At 43.2% G+C, this 12,985-nt stretch overlaps 1 protein-coding gene across 1 annotated transcript in view; it reads right to left on the reverse strand.

Moving 5' to 3' along the window:
• The window catches only part of ACO1 (aconitase 1), a 1,039,508-nt gene that overhangs the window by 166,265 nt on the left and 860,258 nt on the right, over window positions 1-12,985 (reverse strand). The window contains exon 18 of the mRNA XM_044061006.1: window positions 2,408-2,512. Coding sequence (XP_043916941.1) covers window positions 2,408-2,512 — 105 coding nt within the window. The remainder of the gene's footprint in view (window positions 1-2,407; window positions 2,513-12,985) is intronic.

Consider the following 12,985-nt stretch of genomic DNA (forward strand, 5'->3'; position numbering starts at 1 on the left):
TGGGCCTTTTGTCTGGTGGAGGATGAGAGGCCCTGTCTGGGTGAGGTTGTGAACCTCTAATTAAAGAAATAAGGTCCTCTGCAAGGCTGAGGATCTGAGAACTAGAGGAAGGCCTTTGGGAGGTAGTCTTGGGAGGCAAAGCTTTAGAAGGTTTAGCAGCTTTAGCCCTAGAGAAAGCCTCAACGGACATGGAAGCAGGGGGTCTAGCTGCTCCACGTGCAGGAGTAGAAATGTCCAAAGGTATGGTGTCGGACATTTCCTGGATACTGGTTTCGGTAGGAAGCTCGGTAGCCGACTCAGCCGGGGCCTCTCGGGCCGCGGTGGTCGGTTGAATGGATTCGGAAGAAGGAATCTCAGAGGACTCGGTTTCGGCCGAAACAGAGACACTCGCGGCAGGCCTTACCGTGGTTTCAGCCGAAACCGCGGGCCGTGAGTGTCGGTCCTTGTCCTTCCGTTTTTTCACCAAATGCGAAGTCGGAGTCACCGACGGCATTTTATATGCAAAATTGGCCCCAAAAAATTCCTCTGCAAACTGACCGACGTCTAAGAGTTCGTCAGTTGAAGGAAGCACATGCTGAACAGGCCGATACATCGTGGTCTGGGCCTAAGCAAGGAAGGCAGTAGGAATGGAAATCCTTATGAGGTATTTGTTTCCCACAAGTTAAACAATTATTTACTTTGTCTGACATCGGCTGAATCAAGAAAGAGTTCCCAACGGGGTACTTAGCTTTTTCGAAGTCTTCGGTAGCTGAATTCACTGGATCTGACCGACCGGCACTTGCGAACAGCTTCTGCTTCGGGCACCGCGCGGCAAGAAAGACTGAGGAAAGTGGCGTCGGCTGATGCTTTTGTACCCCAGACGCTCTGACGTCGGGGAAAGTGCGACATCAGCCGAGGCCAGACCCAGACTTTGGAATCCGGCCGACCGAAGGGCTGCCTGAGGCAGGACAACCCATATGTTGTGACTGCAGATGCATCCTTGAAGGACATCCTGTGGGAACAGAAACAAGTGAGCATTAGAAAACTTCTAGTGTATAGAGGCTTTGAGAAATTTTAGTGAGATGACAAAGTTGCACGTGTGTATGAGAAAGAAGCTGGGCTGACAGAAATAATCAAAGAAGCTAGAAAAGCTGAAAGTGGGCAGAATATACAAAACATTGATAAGATCAGATAGGCTAGTAGATGGTCACAAGGGTTGAGATAGGAGAATCACCTAGGCAAGGGACGTGGATGATTGGGAGACGACCTGCAAACAAATCATGAAAGTGGCTAGGCTGTGAAGGTTTCAAATCTACGCATGGAAATATTTACACACAAAATTTTAAACTGAAGAAAAGCTGCAAATAATTATCTGTAGTTAGGAGCTGTGGGAGATCTAAGGAAAATGAAGCAGGTGATTGGAATCATATATTTTGGTCTTGTCCAAAGCAAGTAAGGTACAAAAAACAGCTTGAAGTGCTAAAAAATAGGGTTACAGAGTGCGAAGGGCCTAATAAAGACAGACTACTTAGTTTACTGAAGAGGAAATAAGGGGCACCCCAAAGCACATACAAGTCTTAGTGAATCTTACATTTGTAGCTGAAAAAAAATGTTTCACCAGGAAATGGAAAGGCGATCTGGTGTTGGAAATAGGGGAAGTAATGACCAGAATAAAGGTGCTTAAGAAACTAGAAAGAAAATGGGAAAACGTGCCTAGAAAATTTCATAAAAAACAAAACGGAACATTGGAAAGCAAGAGTGAGTGACAGGACAGGGATTAACAGGGAACAGTCAGAGGAAGAGAGGAAGCAATTTATGGCAATAAAAGAAGAAAGCAGGAGTATAGAAGGAGAGGACCAGGACAAAGAACAGAAATGAACGTTGACTGTCAGTAACACATACTTAACTATAGTAATTTGTAATACCTAGTAATAAGGCTGCGTCTCCTGTATAAGGAGAGGTTGTGTTGTTTCAGACAACTGAATTGTATCTGGAATGGGCCAACCACTAGATGAATAAAATATGCATCATTTATGAAGTTTGTATATATGGAAAAAAAAAGTGTGCATATATATATATATATATATATATATATATATATATATATATATATATAAACACATACACACGCGCACACACACATTTTCACATTTTATATATATGGAGGTGTAAAGTTTTTTGTTAAAACTGGTCAGCAAATTGCACATCCTCCCACCCCCCCAAAACAAACATTTAAGCATTCTGCAGCTGTGGTTATGTCTTAACTGGTTTGGATGTAGAGTAATAATAAAACAGAAAAGTGCCCTAGAAAGCAACTAGAACTGCTTCAGTTTTACAGCATCACTAAGACTTACCTGTAGAATTTTATACAATTTTAAGTCTACTACATGAAATGACAAAAGTCCAAAACAACGTAAAAGTCACATACCAGATTATCAAAGAAAGGTGGTGATTTTATGTATGTTGATTTCTGATCCCAAGGATACAGCTCATCGTTAGGTGCATTTAAGGAATTCCAGTTCTCATTGCCTTTCTGCAGCAGAGAGAGAGAATGTTCTTCACTTAGTAAGCTAACAAATTAAATACAAGACACTTAAACAGAAATAACAGTTTCCAAATTTCCCACTCAGCTTCTTGTACTGGCTCCTTTTCTCATTCACAGACTTCTCTACCTAAGCTATAATTTGTTTGATGACCACATAATTTTTACGCTAAAAACTGTGGTGGTGGTGCTGCGGTAGCGTTGTTGCCTCATAGCAAGACGTCCTGTTAGATTCTCAACTACAGCATCTTCTGTGTGGAGGCATACGTGAATGGGGCGTGCCTTTGATGAAGGTTGTGCGTCAGGGCTGGTAACCCGGTACGTAAAAATCCACTACCAATCATTAGCGGACAGTACAGTTGTGTACACTTACCATAAATGTAGATGTTCGAGTGTCTTCACTCTTGCAGTCATGACTGTAGGGTTTCTCCCCTGCCGGCAGGCAGTCCTCGGTCGGCCAGAATCCCAAAGTCTGGGTCCGGCGTCGGCTGCTCAGCCATGCTCCCTGACATCAGAGCGCCAGGAGTACAAAGCTGACAGCCGACGCCATGTTCTCCAGTTTTTCTTGCCCCAGATATCAGGTGTTCCAAAATGAGTAAGATCCCATACCCTTTGCAAATACACCTCAGAAGAAGGGTAAAGAAGGGAACCACACAAAGGAAAAAATAAGAGGGGATAGGAGGGAGGGTAACCCAGACTGCAACAGTGAAGACACTCTAACATCTACATTTATAGTAAGTGTACACAACTGTACTATGTTCATTGTGTTTCACTGTTGCAGTCATGACTGTAGGGTTGAATCCCAAAGCAGAGTAAAAGGGAGGTGGTCATAAAGTAGAGGGGGCGGCTAAAAGGCCCTGCAAGACTGCAGAAGCAAAGCCTGCCCTAGACTTAGAGTAGAGAGGTAGATTGTACTGCTTGGAAAAAGTATGCACTGAACTCCAAGTTGCAGCTTCCAAAATGTCTTTGGTAGGAACTCCCCTGAGGAAGGCAGCTGAAGTGGCAGCAGCTCTGGTAGAGTGAGTCCTTATACTCCCTGGGATTTGCTTTCCATGGTGAGAATAGCAAAATCTGATTCCATGAGCAATACATTTAGAAATGGTCTGTTTTGAAATGGCTTTACCTTGGGAACTTGAAGCATAAGAAACAAACAATTGCTCTGATTTCCTGATGTCCTTGGTTCTGTCCAGGTAAAAACGTAGTTGTCTGTGCACATCCAAGGAATGCAAGATCCTTTCCCCCTTATTTTGAGGAGTGGGGAAAAAAGTTGGCAAATGAATAGCTTGATTTAAAGCCACTTTGGAAACCACCTTAGGCATGAAAGTAGGATTAGTCCTTAAAGACACCCTGTCTTGATGAAAAATAATATAAGGTTCCACTGCCATAAGAGCTTGCAACTCCGAAACTCTCCTGGCAGAGGTCAGAGCTAACAGGATGGCTGTTTTCCAAGATAAAAACTTGATGTCAGATGAGGCAGCGGGCTCAAAGGGAGGTAAGGTGAGCTTTTCCAAAACATAGTTGATATCCCAAGCAGGAATGGGAGGAGATCTAGGGGGCCTTAAGTTCTTAGCTCCTCTGAGAAACTGTCTCATGAGCTGGTGAGAAAAGATTGGAGGGGTCTGTATCATAATGAGCAGAAATAGCAGAGGCATGTATTTTTATGGAAGAGAAAGAAAGACCCTTATGTAAGAGGTCTGTCAGATAAAGTAAAATCAGAGGAATGTTAGGAATAAGAGGATCTGAATCCCGAGCCTGCATCCAGGAGCAAAATCTTTTCCATTTTCCTGCATAAGATTTTCTAGTGCTAGGACGCCTGGCTTCTAAAATGACATCCATAACCTGCTTGGGTAGGAGAGAATGAATCATAGACCCTGGATTAACCATGCTGCCAGGCTGAGAGTTTTGACATGGGAGTGCAGAACCTGACCCTGGTGTTGGGACAGAAGGTTCGGAGTTTGAGGTAAAACCCAGGGGGGGGGGGTCCAGACCAAGGTTTTTCAATGTTGGGTACCAAAACTGTCATGGCCAATTTGGGGCCAGCAAGATTATCATCTTGGGCTTGTCCTGTTTGAACTTTAATAACACCCGAGGAAGAAGAGGTAGAGGCGAGAAGGCATACCCAGAGAGGTTTCTCCAACTGAATGATAGTGCATCCACTTTCCAAGCCAGTTCGTGGAATGCCCTGGTGCAAAAAATCTGTAGTTGATGATTGAGATGGGATGCAAAGAGGTCTATGTGAGGACATCTCCAGACTGCTGTAATCATCTTGAATATTTTGGTGTCCAGCATCCATTCGTGTGGGTCCGACAGGTTCCTGCTCAGACTGTCTGCTAGGTAGTTTTATTTCCCTGGTAGGAACTGAGCTTGAAGGTCCAGTTTGCAAGCTAGAGCTGTGCTCCATAGATTCATGGCTAGTCTGCAAAGGGGACAGGAATGAGATCCCCCTTGCTTGCTTATGTACCACATAACTGTGGTGTTGTCTGTTCGTATCAGAAGTTGTCCTGGTTGTAGAAGATTCCTGAAGGCCAATAGAGCCTTCTGAACAACGGCTAACATTTCTTTTAAATTGATATGCAGGAGCTTTTGATCCTTTGTCCAAAGGCCCTGCAGACAGTTGCCCTGAAAATGGGCTCCCCATGCATAATCTGAGGCATCCGTGGTTAGTATCTGAGTGGTTGGAGGCAGACTGAAGGGTTCTCCTTTGTTTAGAGTACATGCCTTGGACCACCAAAGGAATTCCTTTTGAAGACAAGGCAGGACGGTAATCTGTATGTCTAAACTGTGGCAATGCTGAGACCATAGACTTTTTAGGTACCACTGTATTTTCCTCATATGTAGTCTTGCATATGGTACGAGAAGGATGCTGGAGGCCATGTAACCCAAAGCCTGCAGGAATTTCCTTGCAGATAGCCGAGTTAAAGTTGCCAAGGTTTTGAAAGTTGAAGCCAGCTGTAATTGTTTTTCGTATGTCAGAAATGCCATCTGGGTTGTTGCGTTGAGAAGAGCACTCAGAAAGGTTATCTGTTGAGAGGGTGTCAAATTTGACTTTTTTATGTTTACAGTGAAACCCAGGAACTTGAGAAGATTCTGAACAAATTCTAGATGCTGGAGTAAGACATCCTTGCTGTCTGCCTGAATAAGACAGTCGTCCAGATAAGGGAAAATTTGAATTCCCTTGAGTCTGCAATAAGCTACTACTGGAGCCAGGCATTTGTTGAAGACCCTGGGCGCAGTAGACAATCCAAAGGGCAGCACAGAGAATTGATAGTGCCTCGATCCGGCCTTGAACCTGAGGTATTTTCTGCATCCCTGTCTGATGGGAATGTGTAAATATGCCTCCTTTAAATCCAAAGTTACTATCCACGCATTCTTGGTCAGCATTGGAAGTAGCTGCTGTAGAGTAAGCATCTTGAATTTTGGTATCTCGAGAAAAGTGTTCAGGACTGACAGATCCAGAATGGGTCTCCATGAATTTTGCTTTCTTGGGACTAGAAAGAGCCTTGAGTAAAAAAACCTTGTCCCATCTCTGAAAGTGGAACCAGTTCTATGGCTTTCATAGCCAAGAGAGCTTCCACCTTGTTTAAGTCCTCTAACCATTGATGTTTTGGAAGATCCGGCCATACGCTTGGTCTTGGTAGGGTATGAAAATGGAATTTGTAACCTCTTGAAACCACATCCAGAACCCACTTGTCTTGGGTTATACGAGTCCAATTTAGGTGAAAAAGAGAAAGTTTTCCTCCGAGAGGGGCTTCCAGGCAAGAAGTTCCTGCAGCCCAACAGAGGGAGTCATTGAGTCTGTTTTCTATGAGCTTGTGACCTGTCCTCTCCTCCCCTAGGGGTGGAAGCAGTCCACTGTCTTGGTCTATAAGAGGCTTGTGTTTGAGGCCTTCCTCGGGAGAGTCTATACCTACCCCTCTGAGGCCTGTCAGAACTGGGAAAGGACCTATTTTTAGTTGGCCAATTCCTACTAAATCTGGGTGGCTGTACTTGTAAGAAATCTTTGACCGTTTGCATTGATTTTTGCCTTGTCCTCCATATTCTTTATCACCTCTTCAACTTTAGATCCAAACAAAACATTATGCTGAACAGGAGCATCCAATAATTTAGCTTTTACTTGATCTGGCAAGTTTTGTTCCTTTAACCATGCATGCCTTCTAATGACTGTGCCAGAGGCAGCAGCCCTACAAGAAGCCTCTAAGGCATCAAATCCACAGTGTAAACCATGCTTCCCAACTTGTTCAGTGGCATGCATTAAGTCATGCAATTCCTTATCTGCACAGGCGGAAATGGAAGTTAACTTTTGTTTTAAAATAGACGGCAGAAATTGCTGGTATTTCAGCATATGAAACTGACAGTTTAAAGCCCTAATGGATAAAGTAGCAGAAGTGTACACTTTTTTGCCCCATCTTTCTAAAGATCTAGAATCCTTCTCAGTGGGAATAGGGTTTTTAGCAGAAGCGGCCTTAACCCCCTTAGGGCCCTGAGAAATGGTTTCAGGATCAGCAGTAGGACTCTTGTATAAAAACTGGTGGGAATCAGGAACCTTATAATATCTGTCTGGCTTAACAGGAGCTGGAGGAAGAGTCAGGAGTTAAGTTAGCCTCCGAAAAGGCATCATCCACAATATCCAAAATAGGAGGAATAGCCAGGGGTCTATGTTGGGGAAGAAGAAGAAAATCCCTAAGTTTTTTCTTAGATTCCGAGTACTCCTGTTCTTCCCAGTGAAAATGTTCCCTCATTTCATGCAAAGTTTCCCCAAAAGAGAAGTCCTCAGGGGGAGAAGCTGAAGGAATGGATTCCTCAGCATCAGAATCCTCATAAGGAGGAAAAGAATATTCCTGGTCAGAAGAAGAAACTGAAGAAACAGAAGCCTGATCAGAGGAGTCATAATACACTTCCTGCCTTGGCCTTTTATCTGGTGGGGGATGAGAACCCCTAATCATAGTATGTAAGTCTTCAGCCATTTTGAGTAACTGTTTCTGAGACTTGGGTGCCGGATCAGAAGAGGCCTGGGCTGCAGTCTTTGATTTGGAAGGAGTCTTTGCCTTTGTCTTTGGCTTTGCCTTTATTAAAAGTTGAGTAGGCCTGAAAACCCCTTCGGAAGCTGGTACCTGCACAGCGGCTTCGGACCCATCCGAAGGAGCATTGTCCGAAGGTCCTGCAACAGAAATATTCATAGGCCTAGTTGGCTCCTCGTGGGAGTCCGTTTCGGCCATCGGTTCTGAAATGGCCGAAGACAGGGGCTGCAAAAGCACCTCACTGACGACGGCCGAACCTGAAGCTGGCTCTGCTTGTACGATATCGTCTGATTTGGACCTCGGAGGCCTGTCTTTGTCCTTGCGTCATTTGTGAACTCCGGTAGCCGGAACCGTATCCGACGACATTTTGTAATTAAAACGTCTACCGAAGTAATGAAATGCAAAATCGTGCCTTCGTTTAATTGTACGTTGATTGAATCTAGCACAAAACCGACAACTAGCTACGTCGTGGTCAGGGCCTAAGCAAGGAATACAGGAAGAATGAAAATCCTTATGAGGTATTTGCTTCCCACATGAAATACACTTATTAACTTTTTCTGACATCGGACTGGAGCAAGAAAAAAGTTTCCCCAACGGGGTACTTAGCTTTGAGTAGGAGAAGAAAGTCTTCGGACTGAAGTTTGTTTAGAAAAAATTGTCAGGAGACAGCCGACCGGCAATTGCGAACTGCTATCACCACACGGCAAGAAAGACTGGAGAATATGGCGTTGGCTGTCAGCTTTGTACTCCTGGCGCTCTGACGTCAGGGAGCATGGCTGAGCAGCTGACGCCGGACCCAGACTTTGGGATTCTGGCCGACCGAGGACTGCCTGTTGGCAGGGGAGAACCCTACAGTCATGACTGTAACAGTGAAACATGATGAACATCAGAGTTCCGCTGTGGTGACCCCTAACCGGGAAAAGCCGAAAAACACAATCAAACTTTTCACAGAAAATGATTTGCTTTCTGTGTGTTTTTTTTTTCTGCTGTGTCAACTGCCAACTGTACCTCATGCCTATCAGCCCAACCCATTCATTCTTCCCCTTCCTATACAATTTCCCAGACAGGGTGCAAGAAAGTGAGGTGTAGGCCACCATACAGGCAGCCATGCTGGTGTCTGTGCCCTCACCAGCATTCTCTTTTGGCTACACCCCTGACCTTGGCAGCTGATGTGTTCATCCACATCACCTCAGGGGTATCCTACACCCTCCCCCTCTGTACACATGCTCCCACACAAACACCCATGAGCGTACTGACACCAGCTTGAGACTGTCAAGCATATTTTCCTCTGTTACCAAGAAACCTGGAAATGTACAACCATCCACATGCATGGAAACAACTTGGTCAAACTGGGACCATCATTATCCACCTATCAGGATGTGTGAGTCATCAAATGGTGTTCATTCCCATCTAACTCTGTCCCACTCTTCCAATGCCTATGTCACCATTCAAAGTCAGGTCAGCTGAGTCACAATCAGGGCTTAAGGAAATCATATGAGCTGCTTCTCACTATAGTTCTTGCTCTAGGGAAGGTTGCTAACAAATTTTCCCCCGAATTAAGATGGTCTTGTAAGAAATAAAATGGTCAGGGACCTCTGACAAATGAGTACAAATCTCATTCCTAAATAGTCTGGATTTACTTCCAGCTATCATTTATGTATTTATTATCTATTTACAGCAACACTAACATTAAATTATCCTCCTTTGTATGAGTCTTTCAATTTTTTTTTTGCAATGATAGCACCTTGCATAAAAGCATCACAGACAAATCTGAAAAGTTGAATTGGCTATGCAGCTGTTACTGCTCAGGGAAAATAGCAATTACAACAGGCAGGTGGCACTACAGAACAAGAAAAGATGGGCCACACCATCTTTACTTGGGTGGTTAAACATGCAATTCAGTTGCCAATCTGTACAGAGAATATCAATGATTTTACGTTCTTTCTGGTTCTTCTACATATTTGGTAAACTGCTGGTCTCATGTCCTAGCAGGTGGTGACAATGCATTTATAACTTATACATACAGTCTTTAATTTCACTTTCAGGAAATCAATGCAAAGATTCCCAAGTGCCTGAAAAGAAAAGCACAGAAGGATACTAGTAAATGTAACACAAAATAAAGACATGGGAGGAATTCATTAAGGTACTGGAACATCAACACTTCTGTACACATGGCGATAGCTTTCCCCAGTTCAGCAACTGCCATAACACAGTGCTGCAGGATTTTCTATACGGCCATGCTGAATGCAAACAAGGCATTCTGGGGGGGGAGGCATATGCTAATTAGCCGAGTGCACTCTCCACATTACCACCTCCAGAAGGCATCTACACAGCTGTCCCCAACAAGTCACAGTATTTAACACAGCCAACAATCAATGTGGTGGGAGGAATCGGCAGACCACCAGAGAATACTGTGTTGGTGACATAATGGCACCAACAAGCTGTATGTGGATGGGAGGGGGGGGGATACACAAGACCACCATGGATTACTCAACGTGCTGTAACTGCATCAACAGCAGTATAGGAATTGGGTGTGGGGAAACCATTGGACTAGGGATAACATAAAAAGTGAAGTGCTGTACAAACACAGACATAATGGAGATCAAGGGGTGAGGGAACCATTGGACATCAGGGATGACTAATGTAGTAAAGTGCTGTATTGGCACCAACAGATGTATGGGGAACAGAGTGTGGAGGGGGATACACAAAAGCTCCAGGGCCTAACAGGTACATGCCATAATGGCTCTCCAACTATTATGGGGGTGGAGAGAACACAGGAGGGCAAATAGTGTAGAGTGAAGGCACAGGGACAGTGGTATGGGGTGGTGCGTGTGCATGCACGAGCATGCATGTGCACTTGAGTGCAAGAGAAAGTGGCTGGTGGTGGGAAGCCACTGTCTACACAAGCAGCAGATTACTAAAACAATATGCAGACCAGCAACGATCTGCACATTGCGATAGTAAATGCGATTCAAGACACACAAATTAGCTGATAATGAGGTCTTACCGTGATATGGGTAACAATGTCTCTGAATCACAAATGGGCATGTCATGGGAGCAGGGCCTTTCTAACATGAGCTGTACAACACATGCTTTAATGAATTCTTCCAACCCATGAACATTCTTTTTGTGCGACTTTCTCCACATGCCAGGTAACAATCAGCCTTCTGTAGAGTGATAAGCCCATCTGTTCCCACTGGGTGACAGTCAAACTGAGAAAAAGAATGTTCATAGGTCAGATGGCTGACTGGATGATGGCTTCTCATGGCTCTCTCAGCCCCTCTGAGTATTCCCAATTTTTTTTTTTTTTTTTACATGAAATTTTCCAGGCACGTGTTTTCCCATTTTCCTTCTAGTTTCTCAAGATCATTCATTCTGGTCATTACTTCCTCTATTTCAAGTGCCTGATTGCTTTGCTAAAATGCAAGAGTCACTAAAACTTGTACATGCTTTGGGGTGCCCCTTATTTCCTCTCCAGTAAACTAAGTAGTATGTCAATATTAGGCCCTTTCCACTTTCAGTGACCCTATTTATTAGCTCTTCAAGCTCTTTCTTGTACCTTACTTGCTTTGGACAAGACCAAAATATATGATTATGGTCAGCTACTTGATTTTCCTCAGATCTCCCACAGCTCTTAACTACTTCTCGTATCATTCTTTGCCGCTTTTCTCTAGTTTAAAATTACTTGTGTAAACAATTTCCAAGTGAAGATTTGAAACTTTCACAATCTAGCCACCTTCATGATTAGTTTACAGGTCTCCTCCCAATCATCCTTTCCACTTTTCTCACCTAGGTGACTTTCCTAGCTCACCCTTATGACCATCTACTAGCCCATCTGCAGAGGAACAGATTCTGTAACTACTACACTGTTATTCTTAATAATCAGATTAATCACACATAGCTCTAGACTTTTCTGGAAAGAGCTAAAATCTATTATGGGCTTGACCCCCCTCCACCCCCACTTCATCATCTTCCAGCATTGCTCCTAACACCTTTAAAGATTCCTTCTGATCAGTAAATTCCCTCACAGATTCTTGACTTACTCTCTCCTCATCAGATCCCTTTCTTCCTCCTTTCTCTTCAGCCATTCACAACACCTTTTTTGACACCTGTCGTATTCCTTTAAACTTTCTCAGACTCAGTCTACAACTCTTAGCAAAAGATAATTTTAACTCACTTCATCCAAAATTTCTTCAAAAGGCCTCCTACCACTTATCTCATGACTCTTCCACATATACTTAACCTTACTATCAAAAATGGAATTGTTTCTAATGGCTGAATGAATGCAACTCTCCTGTATAAACCTAATACAAATCTTACTCTTTTGAGTACTTTTCAATACTTTGCACAGCACTTCTGTTGGCAACATAGTCTACATTCTCTAAAACAAAGGTTCACTGAAGCATGCAGTGTTTGTAAACTTAAAAGTGACTCTTTGATCTAGATGACTATACCCTACTCTTTTTTCAACTAACCCTCCTTGCCAAGTTTATTTCTACACATTGTATCGGACACATTGCCTGCACTCCAGTTATCAGTTAATGTAGAAATATAAATCCATAAATTAATAAATAAAAGAAACTTCCTTAGTGATGCACAGAGGACAACTCAACGTCAGCAATGCTGTATAAAACTGCTGGCTCCGAGTTGTCCTCTGTGCATCACTAAGGAAGTTTCTTTCATTTACCATTTAATATAGCTTGTCAATGTATTTAATTCTTGCAGATGGTCTGATGCCTAGGTTGTGTTTGAAAGAGTTATGTGATCAGTCCTCTCACCCGGTTACCAGTTGTATAATATCTAAATAATGACTCAATGAAATCTCAGAAACTAAGCAGAAAATAATAACGTCCTAAGGGAGAGAGATGCAAGACATCAGGGAGGGCTCAAGCTCATAAGTGTGTTAACTTGCACATCTCCTGGCCACATTAACAGTTATTAGAAAAAGGGATATGCAAGAGAAAATGTATACTGGTTCAAGAGGTGAAAGCCAGTTATTCTTAACTATAAAACACATGCCAAGGGAAAAGAGATGTGCCACATAGAACCTCAAGTTAGACTTGCTTGGTGAACCAATACAGAAAGCTGACATGGCTGAAAGGTTAATTATATGTTTGTATAAGGATATCACACCTACAGTCTACTGATCTTATAGAAGCTTAAATGAAATACCCCAAAGTCTATATGTCTAATGACTTCTTAGAAGAAAAAGCAGCTCACTGTTGCATGCTGCCTCACAAGCTGATACCCCCCTTTGTCTAAATGTTGAGAATTAGTTTCAATACAAGTTATCTAATTTTGTGTTAGCAGTATGGGATTGGTTTGGCAGAAACACTGTTTCAAAAAAAAAATAAAAAATTGGTGAGACACAGTGCCTTTAAGATTGTGTAAGTATCACTCCTCAGGATCATATCAAACACTTAGTAGAAACAGACGCCTTAATCTA

Source organism: Protopterus annectens, chromosome 2.part0 (genome assembly GCF_019279795.1).
Source record: "Protopterus annectens isolate FY-2018-M chromosome 2.part0, PAN1.0, whole genome shotgun sequence".
Taxonomy (NCBI): Eukaryota; Metazoa; Chordata; order Ceratodontiformes; family Protopteridae; genus Protopterus; species Protopterus annectens.